This window comes from Ictalurus furcatus, chromosome 26 (genome assembly GCF_023375685.1).
Source record: "Ictalurus furcatus strain D&B chromosome 26, Billie_1.0, whole genome shotgun sequence".
Classification (NCBI taxonomy): Eukaryota; Metazoa; Chordata; class Actinopteri; order Siluriformes; family Ictaluridae; genus Ictalurus; species Ictalurus furcatus.
Genome location: NC_071280.1, coordinates 13,182,426 through 13,197,593, shown reverse-complemented (window position 1 = coordinate 13,197,593; position 15,168 = coordinate 13,182,426). Strand labels below are relative to the sequence as shown.

The following is a 15,168-nucleotide window of genomic DNA, read 5'->3' as shown; positions in this document are numbered from 1 at the left end:
CAAATTTGTGATCTCTGGACGACAGACATACTTCCCTGTAACGGACTAACAGGATTCATCCAAAATCACTGCAAAACCAAAGATGAAATTATGTTTTATGTGCAATCCTGATCATTTTAAAACGTTTGCAAATTCGTTGCATCTGGATCAATATATTAAATTTTATTTTAATCCAGGTTTAAAATTAATCCTTGCTAGTGTAAACCAGCCAGTATAAAGCAGCACTCCTACAGAGAAAAGTTGTGCTTTTTTTGACCTGTGAATCTCTTTGCTACGTCACGATATATACTGGTCTTGGTTTATTATTATATGGGTGGCAAGCTATCAAAAATATTTTGCTTTCATATACAAATGTGTTCAAGATATTGTATTTAATTGACATAATTAGAGTGCTAATGTGTATTGGTCAGATCCTGATTGTATGGGCTTGTCCAGGTTGATGCCAGTTTGGTCCCTCTGAACGAAGATGCACACTAAAGATACTTGAATAAGACCTCCCCCTTGTGGAGCCATCAGCCTGATAAGTCTGGTTGATGAAGCAATTTTTTGTTCAGAATGTGTACTGCGTTGACCTCTAAACAGTAACCTTACCCTTTAGATGAGTCCATACTTAAAGAGTTGGCTTTTCTGTGTGTGCATATAGAGCAGTTATCACGTTTTGCTTAGAGTGAAACATTTTGTGGAGAGTTTGGATCGATAAAAACGGCTGGATTTGTAATACTTATATGTTAATGGAGCTCAGTTAAAGAAATGTTTTTGCTGGGAATCTCAACATGAGGCAGCAATATACTTACGGAGCACTTTATTAGGAACGCTATACTAATACTGGTTAGAGCCTTCCTTTGCTCTCAAAACAGCCTCAATTCTTTGTGCCATGGATTCCACAAGACGTTGGAAACATTCCTTTGAGATTCTGGTCTATGTTAACATGACTGTATTCCACAATCCCTGCAGATTTTTCAAGTGCACTTTCATGCGGAGACACTCCCATTCTACAACATCCCAATGGATTATTCTTATTGGATTCAGATCTGGTGACTGGGAAGGCCACTGAAGAACATTGAACTCGTCCTGTTCATGAGACCACTTTGAGACAACTTTTGCTTTGTGACATGGTGCATCATCATGCTGGAAGTAGCCATTAGAAGCTAGGTAAATTGTGGCCATGAAGGGATGTACGTGCCATGGTCAGCATCAATACTCAAATACACTGGATTTCAAACGATGATTGATTGGTATTAACAGACCAAAAGAGTGCCAAGAAAATATTCCCCACACCATCACACTACCTCCACCAGCCTGGACTGTTGACACAAGGTAGGTTTGGTCCATGTATAAATGCTGTTGGTGCCAAATTCTGACCCTACCATCAGTGTGCATCAACAGAAATAAAGATTCATCAAACTAGGATACATTTTTCCAGTCTTCAACGGTCCATTTTTGGTGAGTCTGTGCCCATTGCAGCCTCAGCTTTCTGTTCTTGGCTGACAGAAGTGGAATACAATGTGGTCTTTTGCTGTTGTAGCCCATCCACATCAAGGTTCAACATGTTGTGCATGGAGATGCTTTTCTGCTCACCACAAATGTACAGAGTTACTGTAGCCTTTGTGTCAGCTCAAACCAGTCTGGCCATTCTCCACTGACCTCGCTCATCAAGGTTTTTCTCTCAGCAGAACCGCTACTCACTTGAAGTTTTTTTCTTTACTGCACCATTCTGACTAAACCCTAGCGACTGTTCTGTGTGTGAAAATCCCAGCAGTTATAGAAATACTGAAACCAGCCCGTCTGCCACAAACAGCCATGCCAGGGACAAAAATCACAGATCACATTTTCCCCCCATTCTGATGATTGATGGGAAGATTACCCAAAGCTGCTGGCCTGTATCTGCATGATTTTATGCACTGCACTGCTATCACACATTTGGCTGATTAGATAATTGCATGAATGACTAGGTGTACAGGTTTTCTAACATGTTCAGTGAGCGTATAGCTACATCTGTCTAGTTTCACATAGTGGAGGTACTGTATACGTTCTCCAATATATCATTACACATTATACCTTTAAATTAAAGTTACAAAATCAAGTTCAAGCGACAGGGATTTTTTTTCCCTCCATTTTAAATACCTTTATTTGAAGGTTGTTCTTTGGGCGTCTGGTTACCAGACAGAACATTACAAAAGCAATAATGCCACCATTGTCTTTCCATGTAGCTTGATACCATGCTGTTTTATGGAGCATATGTGCAATGGATTGAAAGTCATTTTATTAGAAAAAAAAAAACAAAAAAAAAACCAAACATTCTTTTTTTAAAAAAAAAAAAGAAAGAAAGAAAAGAAAAGAAAAATGAAAAATTTGGAACGGACCAAACACGATGTATAAATATCTGACCTATTGGTTCAACACTTAACTGTACAGTCATTCTACACGTGGAAAATACCGTTTGTGGCACAAGTCAAACCAGTGCCAATTCCCCATTTTCCTTAAAATAGCGTCAAATTACTGACTGGTGTGCAAGTCTGTTTCTGTGGGGTATGTGTGTCTATTTTAAACATCCTATCCAATTCTGGGGACATTTCCTAACTAAACAAGTAGTCTGATGCATCATTAGCAGTTCAGTCTCTCCCACAGTTTGGATATTTCTGACGACTACTCCACAAATTTCCTTCGCTAACTAACACAATTCGTTACATCAACTTAAGACTGTGGGTTGATAACATCGGTACACTGGGGCTCACAGAACAGCCCAAAGCGGCCGTACACGTCTTTGGCCCTGACTGCAAAGTAATACGTAGAACCGGACACAAACTGGGTGAGAGTGCAGGCCATGGGCAGCGGCAGTGCCTTCACTTCACCAATCTTCTTCCACAGCGAGTGTGAGGGCGACTGTGTGGATGATCCCGCCGATGCACTCTGCTGGTCCTGGTGGTAGGCGTAGAGGTGGTAGCTGTCCACAGGTGCACAGTTTCGCTCAGTCTCAGACACGCACCATGACAGCACAATGCCGTTCTGACTCTGCACACGTGCAAGCTTCAGCTGAGGCTGCTGAGGTGGAGACGTGTGAGCTGCCTCTGGAGGCAGACGAGCTGGTGCGGGCGGGGTTAATGGCAACTGCGGAAGAGTAGCCGAGGATGAAGAGCTTGTGCGAGATTTAGAGGGGGAGTCCTGGATGGATGAGAAATGGTAGAACAACTGTTTAATACAAACTCGGTTATAGATCATACACATTTTTCCGACTCAACCAGTTGCATGCTTATAGGCTACAACAACACTGACAATTCATTACTTTTACAACAAGGAAAAGTTTCAAAAGTTTTGGTAACATCCGCTTACCACTGAGGGTCGATGCTGCGCTACAGAGCGACCTGCTGAAAAAAATTAAACAGATTTAACTACAAACCTCAAAACAGGGCCGTAATATTTAAAGAGCTGATAGCCAGGACAAAGGATTTGAGAACTAATCAGAGGGGGAAAAAACAAAACAAAAAGCAATAGGACGTCAACTAGTTAGTCAGATATAAAAATATAAATAAAGAAAGAAAGAAAGAAAGAAAGAAAGAAAGATCTTTAGGGCTGAATAATAAGCAAGGGAGAGCGAAGCAGAAAAATGGAGAAACTCACCAACAGAGGTGGAGCTCACTTGTGATGCTTGAGGCCCTGGAGGTCGCTGGGTATTGGTAGGAATGGCAGGAGCAGTAGCCTTCTGCACACCAGTAACTATCACACACATAGCAGGGCAAGAGAATAAGGGCGTGAAGGGTAAGTGGGTATATGGGCAAGTGAGCAAAAGTAAGAAAAGAGAGGGGCAACAGGAGCCAAGTGGAGATGTAACAATTTACCTTGGACATCATCATCATCCTCAGTTAGGTCAATGACCGAGCCCTTGGGACGAGCAGGCTGTGGAGACGACAGGAAGTAATAAATATTTGAAAATGTCCAAAACAATTTTTTGATATAGCCTAGGTAACCTTACCTACTCACTCGAGAGCTAAATCAACAGACAGAAGTTGAACAGCCTTTAGGTGTTAAGCTAACAACTTTAAGGTTTTATTTGACTGCAGGGACACTATAATGCCCCTTTAAACATGTGGCGAGATGCTCAAAGAGTCGTGCACCATTTTTAAAACAGACTGTGGTCCCTGCTGTAGGCTAGACATACAAATAGAGATGTGATAATGGCAAAAGGGACTTTAAAAGTCACTTGAATTTTACAACAGTGTAGGCAAGTGGAGAGAGCAGGCTGTTGCACAGAGACTGAATAGATACTAGACTGAAGGCCCGAGAAGTTTCCTCATAGACCCAACACGCCCCCCCTCCCCCCCACCCACCCATGAGGAGAAAAATACATATAAAAATCAAAACAAACAAAGCACATACAAGTGCCACAATTTTTTTTTTATTATTTGCACACACCCCCCCCCCCCCCCGCCCTTCTTCTTCTTCTTTTTTTTCCATATATGAAATAAGACATTATGCTACTCTGAAAAGAACATTTCTAAAAAGGTTTTCCCCATTTTAGTTATAAAGGAAAATGAAAAACAAAAACACACAATATGACGTGTGTTATTACAATATATTTGTTCCTGCACTTCATGCAATTCCTCTTATGGTTGATGTGATATGACTTAGTGGGAGTTAAAGACTGCCTGATCCAAACTTAGGACTTCCTAAGTTTCCTGATTCAACTTCCTGATCCAAATATAATAACAATTGCAAGTCTTTGTTCTTTGGTGTTTTACGTGTTGCAGTTTAAAAATGTTCGATTTCTGTAGGCCTGTTCTTCATCATCATTATAATAATACAACAACAACTTTAAAATTACCCTGTTATTGCTATGTTATACACATCACATTGGTTAATTAAAAAAAAAAATGTAAAAAATAAAAATAAAAAATTTAAGATACAGATGTGGCCATTAAGAATGCGCGTCAAAGGAAAGGGGATCCTGCAATTTCGTCACGCAGGATCACGCGCATGCTGCGGGTACAGGAAAGACCAGACCAGGAGGGGGTAGTCATGTTTCATTTGAACAAAACATGGCTTGCTATTAGATACAGTAGTTCTGCCAGGACATGTACTATATCCAGCAGATATGCTTTTCCAACCAAACGGTGCCGTTTCTTGTACTGAAGCCCATGATCTGCTTGTGCTTGGCTCGTGGATCTGTGAACCTCTCTCAGAACCGTTCTGAACAAGCAGCAGAGCACATTAAACAGTGATCCTTATTCAAGTTTGTCCAATATTTGTACTGCGCACATGCTGATAACATTAATAATTCAGTTATTAATAGTAATTTTTTCCACATTTGCCATGACTTTGACTTATATTAATTTACATTTGAAGTTTGATCATTGATGCATTACTATAGCACTCATTTTGCTTTCTTTTTTTTTTTTGCATTGAAAGTTTTGGTCATAATTTTTGTCTTTTGACAAAAATATCATATGAAATTAGTCAGAATTTTGTCATGTTCATTCATCAATTTTACGCTAGCTAAAATCTAATTTTAGTCAAAAACATTAGTTGACAAAAGTGCTAAATTAAACCAAATATTCAAACATTACATGTATTAATTTAAACATGGCAACGTTTATGAAAGAGCATATTCACGACATGATTTACACATCCTGACCATCACGTATAGTTGTGCATGTGGGTTATTTGTGCAGATGCAGGTTGTAACATTGCGTTTGTTGTCTATGAATCGGATCAATCTTACAGGATGCATTTGGGTGAGTTAATTATCCCGCTAGTAAAGTGGTTTAGTGTACTGGTTTTCATTCACTCCACTCAAGCAGGTCATTCCTGCTGAAATATATACGACGACTTTATTAAAAAGGTCAATCCCTGAAATTATCAGCCATTAGTGCATCACATTCTTTCTTAATCACATTGAGTTAATTGTTAATTTTTGTTTTTTGGTCATACTTTCGTCAACAGCATGTTTAAAAACTAATAATTATTAGTCATGATGTGAATTTTTGTCTGGTCTTCATTATCATTTGGGGGGAGGGGACTCTTTGTTAATGAACATTTCAGTAATTTAGTTTTGACGAGATTGACACAGCAGGTCAATCTAAAGACTTACTGTAGCGTAATGTACTAAAGACAATGACCAGGAAGGTAGTTTTAAGCTAATTTTAAGATCACACCTTCCTTGGCTTATGCAGAATTTATCACCAATGATGCCATAATCCAAGGAGAAAAATATTATGTTAAGATTATTCTCCCTCAAGCCTGTTTTTGCTTTAAAGAAGTCAAAATGCTCAAAAGACTAGACAGCACTACCAAGGAAAAGATGAGAAGACACTGTGCAACGTATTAACATGAATTGCAAAGTGTGGTTCTGTGATATTAAGTCTTTGGGAAATAAGATGGACGAGTTGTCTGCACTGATTCAGACCCAGAGGGCGTACTGGGAGAGAAGTATTTTGTGCTTCATGGAGACATGGCTGCACGCGGACTTCCCGGACCACACAGTGCCTCCATACCAGGCTTCAGGATTATTAGGGAGGACAGAGACGTTATGCTGAGCAGTAAAGAAGAAAGTATGCTTCAAGAAGGAAGTATGCTTCACTTTTAACGCATACACTAGGAACAGTGTACTGTACACGCGCACAAATTTCATCAGCACAGTACACGCGTACTATACACACGACGCCCGATTTTTGCACTGTTTAGTTGTTCCACAAGGTGGCAACAGTGACCCAGGGCGGTTGATTCTCAAGGTAGTCGAAGAAGAAAAAAAACCAACGTAATAAATAGAAGAGATGGAAATTAATGCAGGTTAGAAAGTACCCACATTTGTATAATTATAGCCTTAAAAGTGTATAAGGATTTGTATATGGGTGCTAATCATGGCGAGAGGTATATTGTTCTTCGTGTTGAACAATGCCCAAGCATTGTTCTCAGTGTTGTGATTCTTATTCGTTGTCGTCCTTCACACCAAAAGGACAAACTTTACTGCTCTGTACTGACTCTTGCAGGCCAGGGGGGTAGTGCAAGTTGTCGTAATGTGCATGCGTCGACTGCTTGTGTACGCGTACATGTCAAATAGAGTATACTTTGAAAGGCTATGTGTACGATTGTGCGCACACGCTAGCGTAAACATAAAAAAAAAAAAGTATACCAGAGGCTTAAGAAGAAAGCTGGAGGGATTGCAGTTTTTTAGCAGCATGTGACGTTATATCTGCCGCTCTTGCAAAGATACAGTCTAAAAACCCTGAGGATTTTGTGGTAATTCCTAGAGACTTTAACCATGTAAATCTGGATTCCAGAAGATCTCTCAGATCTCCCAACTTTCCACCAGTTTGTTGACTGCATTACACAGGAAAACAGAACACTAGTCCTTTTGTATGCAAATGTTAAATAAGCATACAAAGCTACTACTCTACCCCCAGTTGGCAGATCATAGCCTTGTCTTGTTAACACCTCAGTATGTTTCCGCATTTCAAAGGCAGCCCGTCTCCACAAGGATTGTGAGGTGGACTCAGGAGGCCAGTGTGGCCCTGCAGGACTGCTCTGAAACATTTATCCATACAGATGTCAAGGTGTCATTGGGGAAATGGGCAATAAGTGAGAAAGAGTTGTCGATACTGTAGGCTAGGCAGGCCTATAGCAGGCACGAATTGGGTAAATTCATGGAATGACCCAAAGTCATTAAATTTTTAAACTGTAGAAACACTAACAAAAAAGCAACTTTAGTAAGAATATTGAGTAATTTGAGTAACTATACTCTGTTGAGTCAATGACTGCCATGTTGGGACAACGTTAACATTATTTACATGCGGCACTGAAAACAATATTCGAAACTTCAAAAATTTACTCCAACTTAAAAAAAGAAGAAAAAAAGGGCACTTTTTTTTTTTTTTTTTTACATTCATTCTTTTTTCAGATTCAAAAATTTTAAGTTCAAAATAATTTAGATCAGATTTACTGTCGATATTTTTCCACAGACATTTAGATTTAGATGTGTTGATTACACAATTTGCGATCTATCTTTCCGTTTGTTTGTTTTTTTTATTACTCGTGGGTATTTGTTTTAAAGTCCTTGTCAGTACTTTTCCAAGCAAGTTATTCAGCTTCAGGCACACCCCTAATGGACAGCGTCATGTATGTAAATATTGAAAATAATATATCCAAATAAATAAATTGCTGTTCATGTTCCAATACAATTACGATTTTATTAAATATGAAGTGCAATGAGTACAGTCAGTTATTATCAGAAGTGTTTTCATCCAGTGATTTTTGTAGGAATTTTCAAAAAAGTGGGAAAGTTGTTCGTCTGTTTCGGAGAAGTTCGTTAATTCGATCTCTTATCGGCTTCCAGTCACGGGCTGCGAGTTGGAATTTCCGACCAACCGCATCCGAAAGTGTTTGACGCAGGTTGTTAGGCAGTGCATTTTTCCCCCTGGAGCCATCGAAGTTAACAGAACCTGCCCAGTTCTGATAAACATCGAGGGGAATTAAGCGTTTAAACAAAAGCACAGCGAAGCGATCTGCCCTTGGTCTCCCATCTGGTCCTGCTGAATCCAGATACAGTTTTTTCTCTTTCTCCAGGGACACGTGATTTAAAATCACATCTGGAAGAATCACTCCCTGCAGGAGAGACCGGCGAACATGATGCTGAGAACGTGACGTGTTTCTCTGGGTTTCAGGCAATCTCAAACAGCATTAAATTAAGAGAAATACAAGTTACGCGCTGGTGAAAAGTATCTCTTAAGCACATTAAACTTATTCAACCTTTTGAATAAGTTTTTTTTTTTTTTGGAATAAATTTGAATAATTTTTTCTTCTTCTTTTTTAAAAAAAAAAAAAAAAAAAAAGGCAATGGAATACACCACAAACAAGATGAACACAAACACCAATTATATATAACAAACAGCACAAGCACTCACGGTACGGTCTTGTTTTTTTCCCCTCAGACGTCGTAAATGCGTGAGAGTTGGCAACTCCGCAATTGTGACTTTAGTTAATGGAGTAATATTTAAAATCGCTGCACTAAACAGAGTAATATTTATATACACACATTATCTTGTACCTACAGAGAGCAGAATGAAGTGTGCATTTACAAAGCACACAAAATAATCCGCTGCATTACCCTCATGCAGTCACGTGTAAAAGGATTTTCCAATCTCCGTATTATTCAATATTTATGTCCGGTATTCGTTTTTTTTTTTTACTTTATATTTTTACAGATATTTCATGTTTTCTCAAAATCACGACATTAAACGTGCAGTTAATACATCAGGACACCATCGGAGAATGATGATAAATATATGTAAGGAATAACTGACGACAGGGCGTTGATTTATTGGTAAAGTTGAATTTTTTTAAATAATTCAATGGACCGGAGACAATTATTCCACTTATACCACAGTTACCACACCAAGACATTGTTCAGATGTTTTATTTCAAGACATTTGTCAGGTTTTTGTCCTTTAAACGCTCTCGTGTGTGGGACTAATTTATTACGCATCCCATCTCAAGCCTCCGTTGCCAATTTATTAACGGAGGCTTGAGCCATTTATATGCAGTTACCGGAGGGGAGGGAGAGCGAGATCACAGTTTCTGTTTCATGCTGATAATATAAAAAACAAAAATTATTGATTTGAATACTTGTTCACAGGGTTTTTTGTGTTTTATTACTACAGAAAATATAGGTACTTGTTTGCTGGCTTTTGTCTCATTACTGCAGTCACGCGTGCTCTCTTGCTCTCTCTCTCTCTCTCTAATAACTGCACGTCAATGGCTGAACCGTGGCCGCATTACCACCTCGAGTGCGCGTTATTTTTCGAATAATTAATAGTAACGGCCCCTACTTATTTCTGGAAAATCTAAATTCTGTTGTTTTGTTTGTTGCTAAGTGTGTACGCTGTGGTGGATAGTAGGCCAAGTTCTCACTTGGAGAAGTGATATGGAACTGTAAAGCAGTCAAGACTTCACCGGAAATACTTGAGCTGTGCATTTACTGAAAAGTTCACACACACCTCGGAACATCCGTCATCCAATCAGACTCGAGAATTCAACAGTGCCATTCACAATGTAAGATCGATTCAAGACTAATATCATTGTCAATCCGAAGAGGCAGAGAGTGGTCTGATCTTGCCTAGCTACTATGTGGTGAGCTACAGTAGGGTGTTGCATATTGGATATTGTGGATATTGTGTGAAGCACAACAAATGAATTTAAATTCTAAGGAGCATGCCTGCAGGGTGCTGCGTGATCACAAGTGACAAAACCATGTGGGGTGCGGGGGTGGAGAAAAAAAAAAAAAAAAAACCCAAGGAATCTTAAAGGCCACATCTGCACCACAATATCCATACAACACATTATGGTATATGGTTTTACCAAAATCGTTCATTTGTTACCATGCACATGTACAACATGAGGTTTAAAAACAATAAGGCACCAGCGTACTACACTTACCTGAGCAGGTGATTTGGCTGGAGCAGAATGAGTGGCTTGATTATCTGAAATGAAAAGAACAAGAGAGAGAGAGAGAGAGAGAGATACTAAAGTTATACAGTGTATTGTGATAAAAAATCCAAAATAATGTCAAAATAATTTAATATTTCAGCATCTTCAAAGTAGACGCCCTTTTTGCCTAGCATTTCCAGAAATGTATTCTTGGCATTTTCTCAACTGATTTCTTGAGGAATTTCCCTGAGATGCTTTTTAAACAGTATTAAAAGGAGTTCACACCGACGACAGAGTCTTATTGGCCGCTTTTCGGAATATTTCACTCCGAGTCGTCCGTTTAAAATAAATATTATTTTGATAATGAAAGAAATTAATATGTTGGCACAATTATGCTTTTGTCTACAACACCGATTTCACACATTTAATCATACACCTTCAGATCAAAAGGGTTTTAAGATCCTGAGAAACATTTCAGTCGAGTGTCCACAAACTTTTGACCGGTAGTGTATCTGTGGATGGATATATGGATGGATCGTGAAATTGATGGACAATTGTATGTGGTGAAAGATGATTTCTGTACATGCAAACTAAATTATAAAAGTGTGTTCACTTTAAATAATAGAGCTGGCCTGTAAGAGTGCACACACCTGTTTTGGATGCCATCTCAGAGACTGATGGAGGACCAGCCGCGGCTGCTGCCGAGCCTGTTGCAGCAGGGCCTGTGGTCGCCGGGGACGATGAAGCGGTGGCCATTCCGACGACGGTGGCGCACTGTGTTGGGGCGCGGGCCGTTGTCACAGAGATGCCAGCATTGGGTGAGCTTGCTGTGCCCGTGCCACCCTGGTACACTGGCCTACTAGGTGGCATCTGCGTCACTGCCGAAGACGCTGATGAGGTCAAGGAAGAGGGAGCAGAGGAGGATGATGTCACAACACTTCCTGCAGTCTTCTGCAAGATAAAAGTGGTGGCTGTCGTGGTCTTGGCCTTGCTAAGGCTGGTAACCGTGGCTAAGGAGGACACGGGAATCAGGCCAACTCCTCCAGCTATGGTCCCACCCTGGCCATTAGCCATAGCCAGGGGCAGCTGTATCAGCAAAGGCTGGATGGACATCGGTTGGCCGGCTGACGTGGCTGTGTTGGTTGTCATGCCACCCGTGTTTGGGCGGGACTGCAGAAGTAGAGTGCCTGCTTGGGCCTGGCCACTCAGAGAAGAGCTGGAGGAGGAGGGTGTGGAGTTTGTCGTTGTGGTTATGAGTTGGAGGATGGGCGCAGGTGCAGCCAGTGCCGAGGAGGTCGGTGTACTTGGAGTGGAGAGAGGTTTTGGCTGAGTCGGAGTAGCTGAAGGACATGAGAAAGGCTTTTTAAGTATTATTTGAAAAACAAAACCTAGCTTTAACAACATCTGGAAGAAAAAAAAAATCCAAGACTTTAGCAGCTACCTTCAAGGTGGACTGTATTCAACCAAGATAAACACTCACCAGTAGAACTGGATGCTGCTGCAGAAGGATTGGGCAGCTTTGGGTCCACAGTGGTCCTTATAGTGCTGTAATAAAACAAATATACAACAAAAATATATATAATAAAACAAATATATACAATTCACATTATATAGCAGTCTGCTGTTTAAATCCTACAGATTGCACTGGGGTATAAATACACAGTCTTAAATTTGACACTTTTCTCTGTTGCACATTCCATGTTTACTGAAGTACACATGTTCAAGAGAAAAATTTAACAAGGCACTTTCAATAAAGCTCAGATTTAAATAGTAGTGTACATAAGCATATAATCCTGAACATGTAATGCAAGAAAAGTTTAAAAACATTCATGTGACTATTAAAATGTTCAACGGTTGACAAGAAGGATTACACGGTATACGTAAAACCTAAAACGTTTGCTTGGATTGGTCTTTGCGTTCACTTGTGGAAGACACATTGGAAGGAGTTTTCTCTTGTGTGTCTCATCACCGAGGCCGATAATTCCATCGTATTCGATCAAATCAGCTTTCTGGAAATCAGCCACTGACTAGCCTCCATGCATCCTCAATCCAGTGGTTGGTTTGTTTAAAGGGTTTCCAATCCATCCAGGACTTTCAGGTCACGCGGGCTGTAGTGTTTAAAGCAGTGATTGACGGTGATGCCAAATTCCACCAAGTGTGATAACCAGCAAAGGTGTTATGACTTTCTTTGAGATCTTCGGTCATAAACGTTACAAATAGACCATTTGCTTTTTTCAAGAAGCTGTATGCTCGTCCTCCAAAACAAAAACTCCTCATCCTTTCATAATTCATGTGCAATTCGTTGATATGACAATTTTACTCCGTCACTACACAACAGGGTAATAGGATCGTAAACGTCACTGAAATCTCACACTTCTCTGATGATACCTGATCCATCGTCGTAACAACCAGCAAACATGCCATCAATTTAGTACCAAAAAGGTTAAGCTGGGTTTGAAAGTCTTCGGGTAATTTCTGACACAGGTCCACGTGCAACATCTGAGGTTTATTCCCTTGGAAAACATTTGGACACAGTAGTGTAACTGGCTGATTGATGGGTTGCTGCCAGCAACACTTATGTCCTCAGATGATAACTGGGTCTTTAAAACAACGTGCTTTGTTACCACTTTGTTTCTCTCTGCACTTGAAGACCTCCTCCCGCTTTGTGCCAGTCTTCCAAATTTCCCCGCTGATGCCAGACACCGTTTTCATAGATCACGATGTCAGTCAAAGCACTCCTACTCTCTTAGATCTATTGCTCAGGCTGAGACAGGCCTGAAGACAACAGGAAGTAGACCTTCTCACAGGCACCTGTTAGCTGCCATTAATTAGCAAAACCTTAAATGAAACGCTCACCGTTGAGTTGTTGGGGTTGTCGTGGGTGTTGGAGTAGGCTTAGCAGCATTGGCGGCGGCAGCAGCAGCCTATTAGAGAAAGAAAGAACAAATACTTACTTTCCAAAGCAAGCTGTTCCTTTAGTTGGTTTCTAAATGTTGTTGCTGTTTTCGGATAGTGGAAGGGGAAAAAAAAAAGAAGAAAAAAGGAGGACAGTAGTGATTAACTGATTTGGTTGTAATCTTTCTGCTTACCTCTTGAGCTTTTTTGGAATTCTCAGACGCCTGGTTAGCAGCTCCAAACTTCTTGGTAAGTCGTGCAATCTTACTCTGAAACCAAGAGAGAGTTTGTTACTGACTAGACCAGAGCATTTCAATCACCTTCATAAAATCACTTTGTACATTTTTCTATATTTAACACGGTTCTTCGCGATCAGACACGCCCCTTCGCCTTCTATATTATTATCAGTTTACTGCGGTCATTCTCAAGGACTTTACTTGGATAAGTCTGCATGAATGTGGTACCCAAATTTGTAAACTAAACCAACATTAAAATGTTGCACCACTCTTCAAATTGATTCATTTCTGGCTTGAACGCTTGGTGCCACCCCCACATAAAACAGACTTTTACAAACAAACGGGCTAGCTTCCGATCTCCTTGTTTCCTTCATTCCTCTTTTCAATAGGTGAATGGTGTGAATTTTATACCTATGATAAAGTTACACAGCTTTTGGCTAGACAGTTTGCAACCTGCGATAAAAATGCAAGTCACTACACTACAGAGTACTTTAATATTCCACATTGCCATGAAAAATAGCCTCATAAGGTAGAACAGATAAGCATTCACTTGATCTCCACTCGTTTTTCTTAATATGTATTTTAAATGCAAGCTGACACTTTGACGATTTACTAATTTACACTGAAACCATCTACATCAGTCATGCCCGTCTGGTTAAAAGATCAGATTGTATGCAGGAGCAGCACAGTACATTAATAGGACTAAACAATTTTAGAAATATGCAGCAGCCTTAGAAACCCTTAGAAAAACTCATTTGAAGATCTGGTTTGTAAGCTAATGGCGGTTTTATTGACATTTTTTTATTCCAGAAACGAGCTCCATTCCCCCAGATGTACCAGGGCTGCTCAGCTAGACACCGCTCCTGCTTCGTTAAAACAGCCAAATCTGCTACTTTAGAAAGGGAGTCTCAAATATTTTCGGATATTTACGCCAAGTGTCACAGGACAGCCTGGTCAACAATTAGGGCTCACCTGTAGGGTATGTTGGACAGTTTTCTGCTGTCTGGTGGTGGAATCAATCTTCTCCATTCTGTCCTTAAGCTCTTGTAGATTGCAGTCGAACACGGTCATCTGCAGCACACGCAAGCGCTCCTCCACCAACTGCTGCACCACCTGAGAGAAAGAGAAAAACGGTAAATATACGAGTATAAACAAATGGCTGACTTGACAAAAAACAAACCAACCAACCAAACAAAAGGAGCACACAATGTGCCGTCTCACAAAGCCTTCAAATCTGCACATGAATGAATGGAACGAAGCCAAAGGTGTATATACACAAGAAAGCAAAACACAAACCTTTTCCAGTTTCAGACGGCTTCCTGCGTTGGCAGTGATCTTCAGCTCCAGTTGAGCCTCCAACTGCACTCCCTCCACCCTTGCTCTCTTTCCATCTCTCTCCTCCTTGATCTCCCCATCTTTCCATCCATCTTTTCCCTCGATTGGCGACAAGGACCTCTTTTTACCAGAAGGTGTGCTGGTGCCTGTTTAAGAGGGGACAGAGGAGTGTGTTTGGTTTTGGCTCGAGAAACATTATAATAAATATATTTTATACACACACACACACACACACACGTTATGATGCTGTATTTCAGATAAGCATGTAGTGCAATAAGCTTTGGTT

The 15,168-nt window shown here is 40.3% G+C and overlaps 1 protein-coding gene across 4 annotated transcripts in view; it reads right to left on the bottom strand.

Moving 5' to 3' along the window:
• Window positions 1-601: 601 nt before the first annotated feature.
• atf7ip (activating transcription factor 7 interacting protein) overlaps window positions 602-15,168 on the bottom strand; it is a 57,396-nt gene continuing 42,829 nt past the window's right edge. For 3 of the 4 annotated variants that reach the window (XM_053615189.1, XM_053615191.1, XM_053615190.1), the window contains 11 exons: window positions 14,844-15,028; window positions 14,520-14,660; window positions 13,506-13,580; window positions 13,273-13,340; window positions 11,897-11,961; window positions 11,067-11,756; window positions 10,426-10,469; window positions 3,837-3,894; window positions 3,619-3,714; window positions 3,331-3,365; window positions 603-3,162 (listed from right to left, as the gene is read on the bottom strand). In XM_053615189.1, coding sequence (XP_053471164.1) covers window positions 2,695-3,162; window positions 3,331-3,365; window positions 3,619-3,714; window positions 3,837-3,894; window positions 10,426-10,469; window positions 11,067-11,756; window positions 11,897-11,961; window positions 13,273-13,340; window positions 13,506-13,580; window positions 14,520-14,660; window positions 14,844-15,028 — 1,925 coding nt within the window. In that variant the 3' untranslated portion in view covers window positions 603-2,694. Of the gene's footprint in view, window positions 3,163-3,330; window positions 3,366-3,618; window positions 3,715-3,836; window positions 3,895-10,425; window positions 10,470-11,066; window positions 11,757-11,896; window positions 11,962-13,272; window positions 13,341-13,505; window positions 13,581-14,519; window positions 14,661-14,843; window positions 15,029-15,168 lie in introns of all 4 variants that reach the window. The other variant, XM_053615192.1, reaches the window with a different exon arrangement.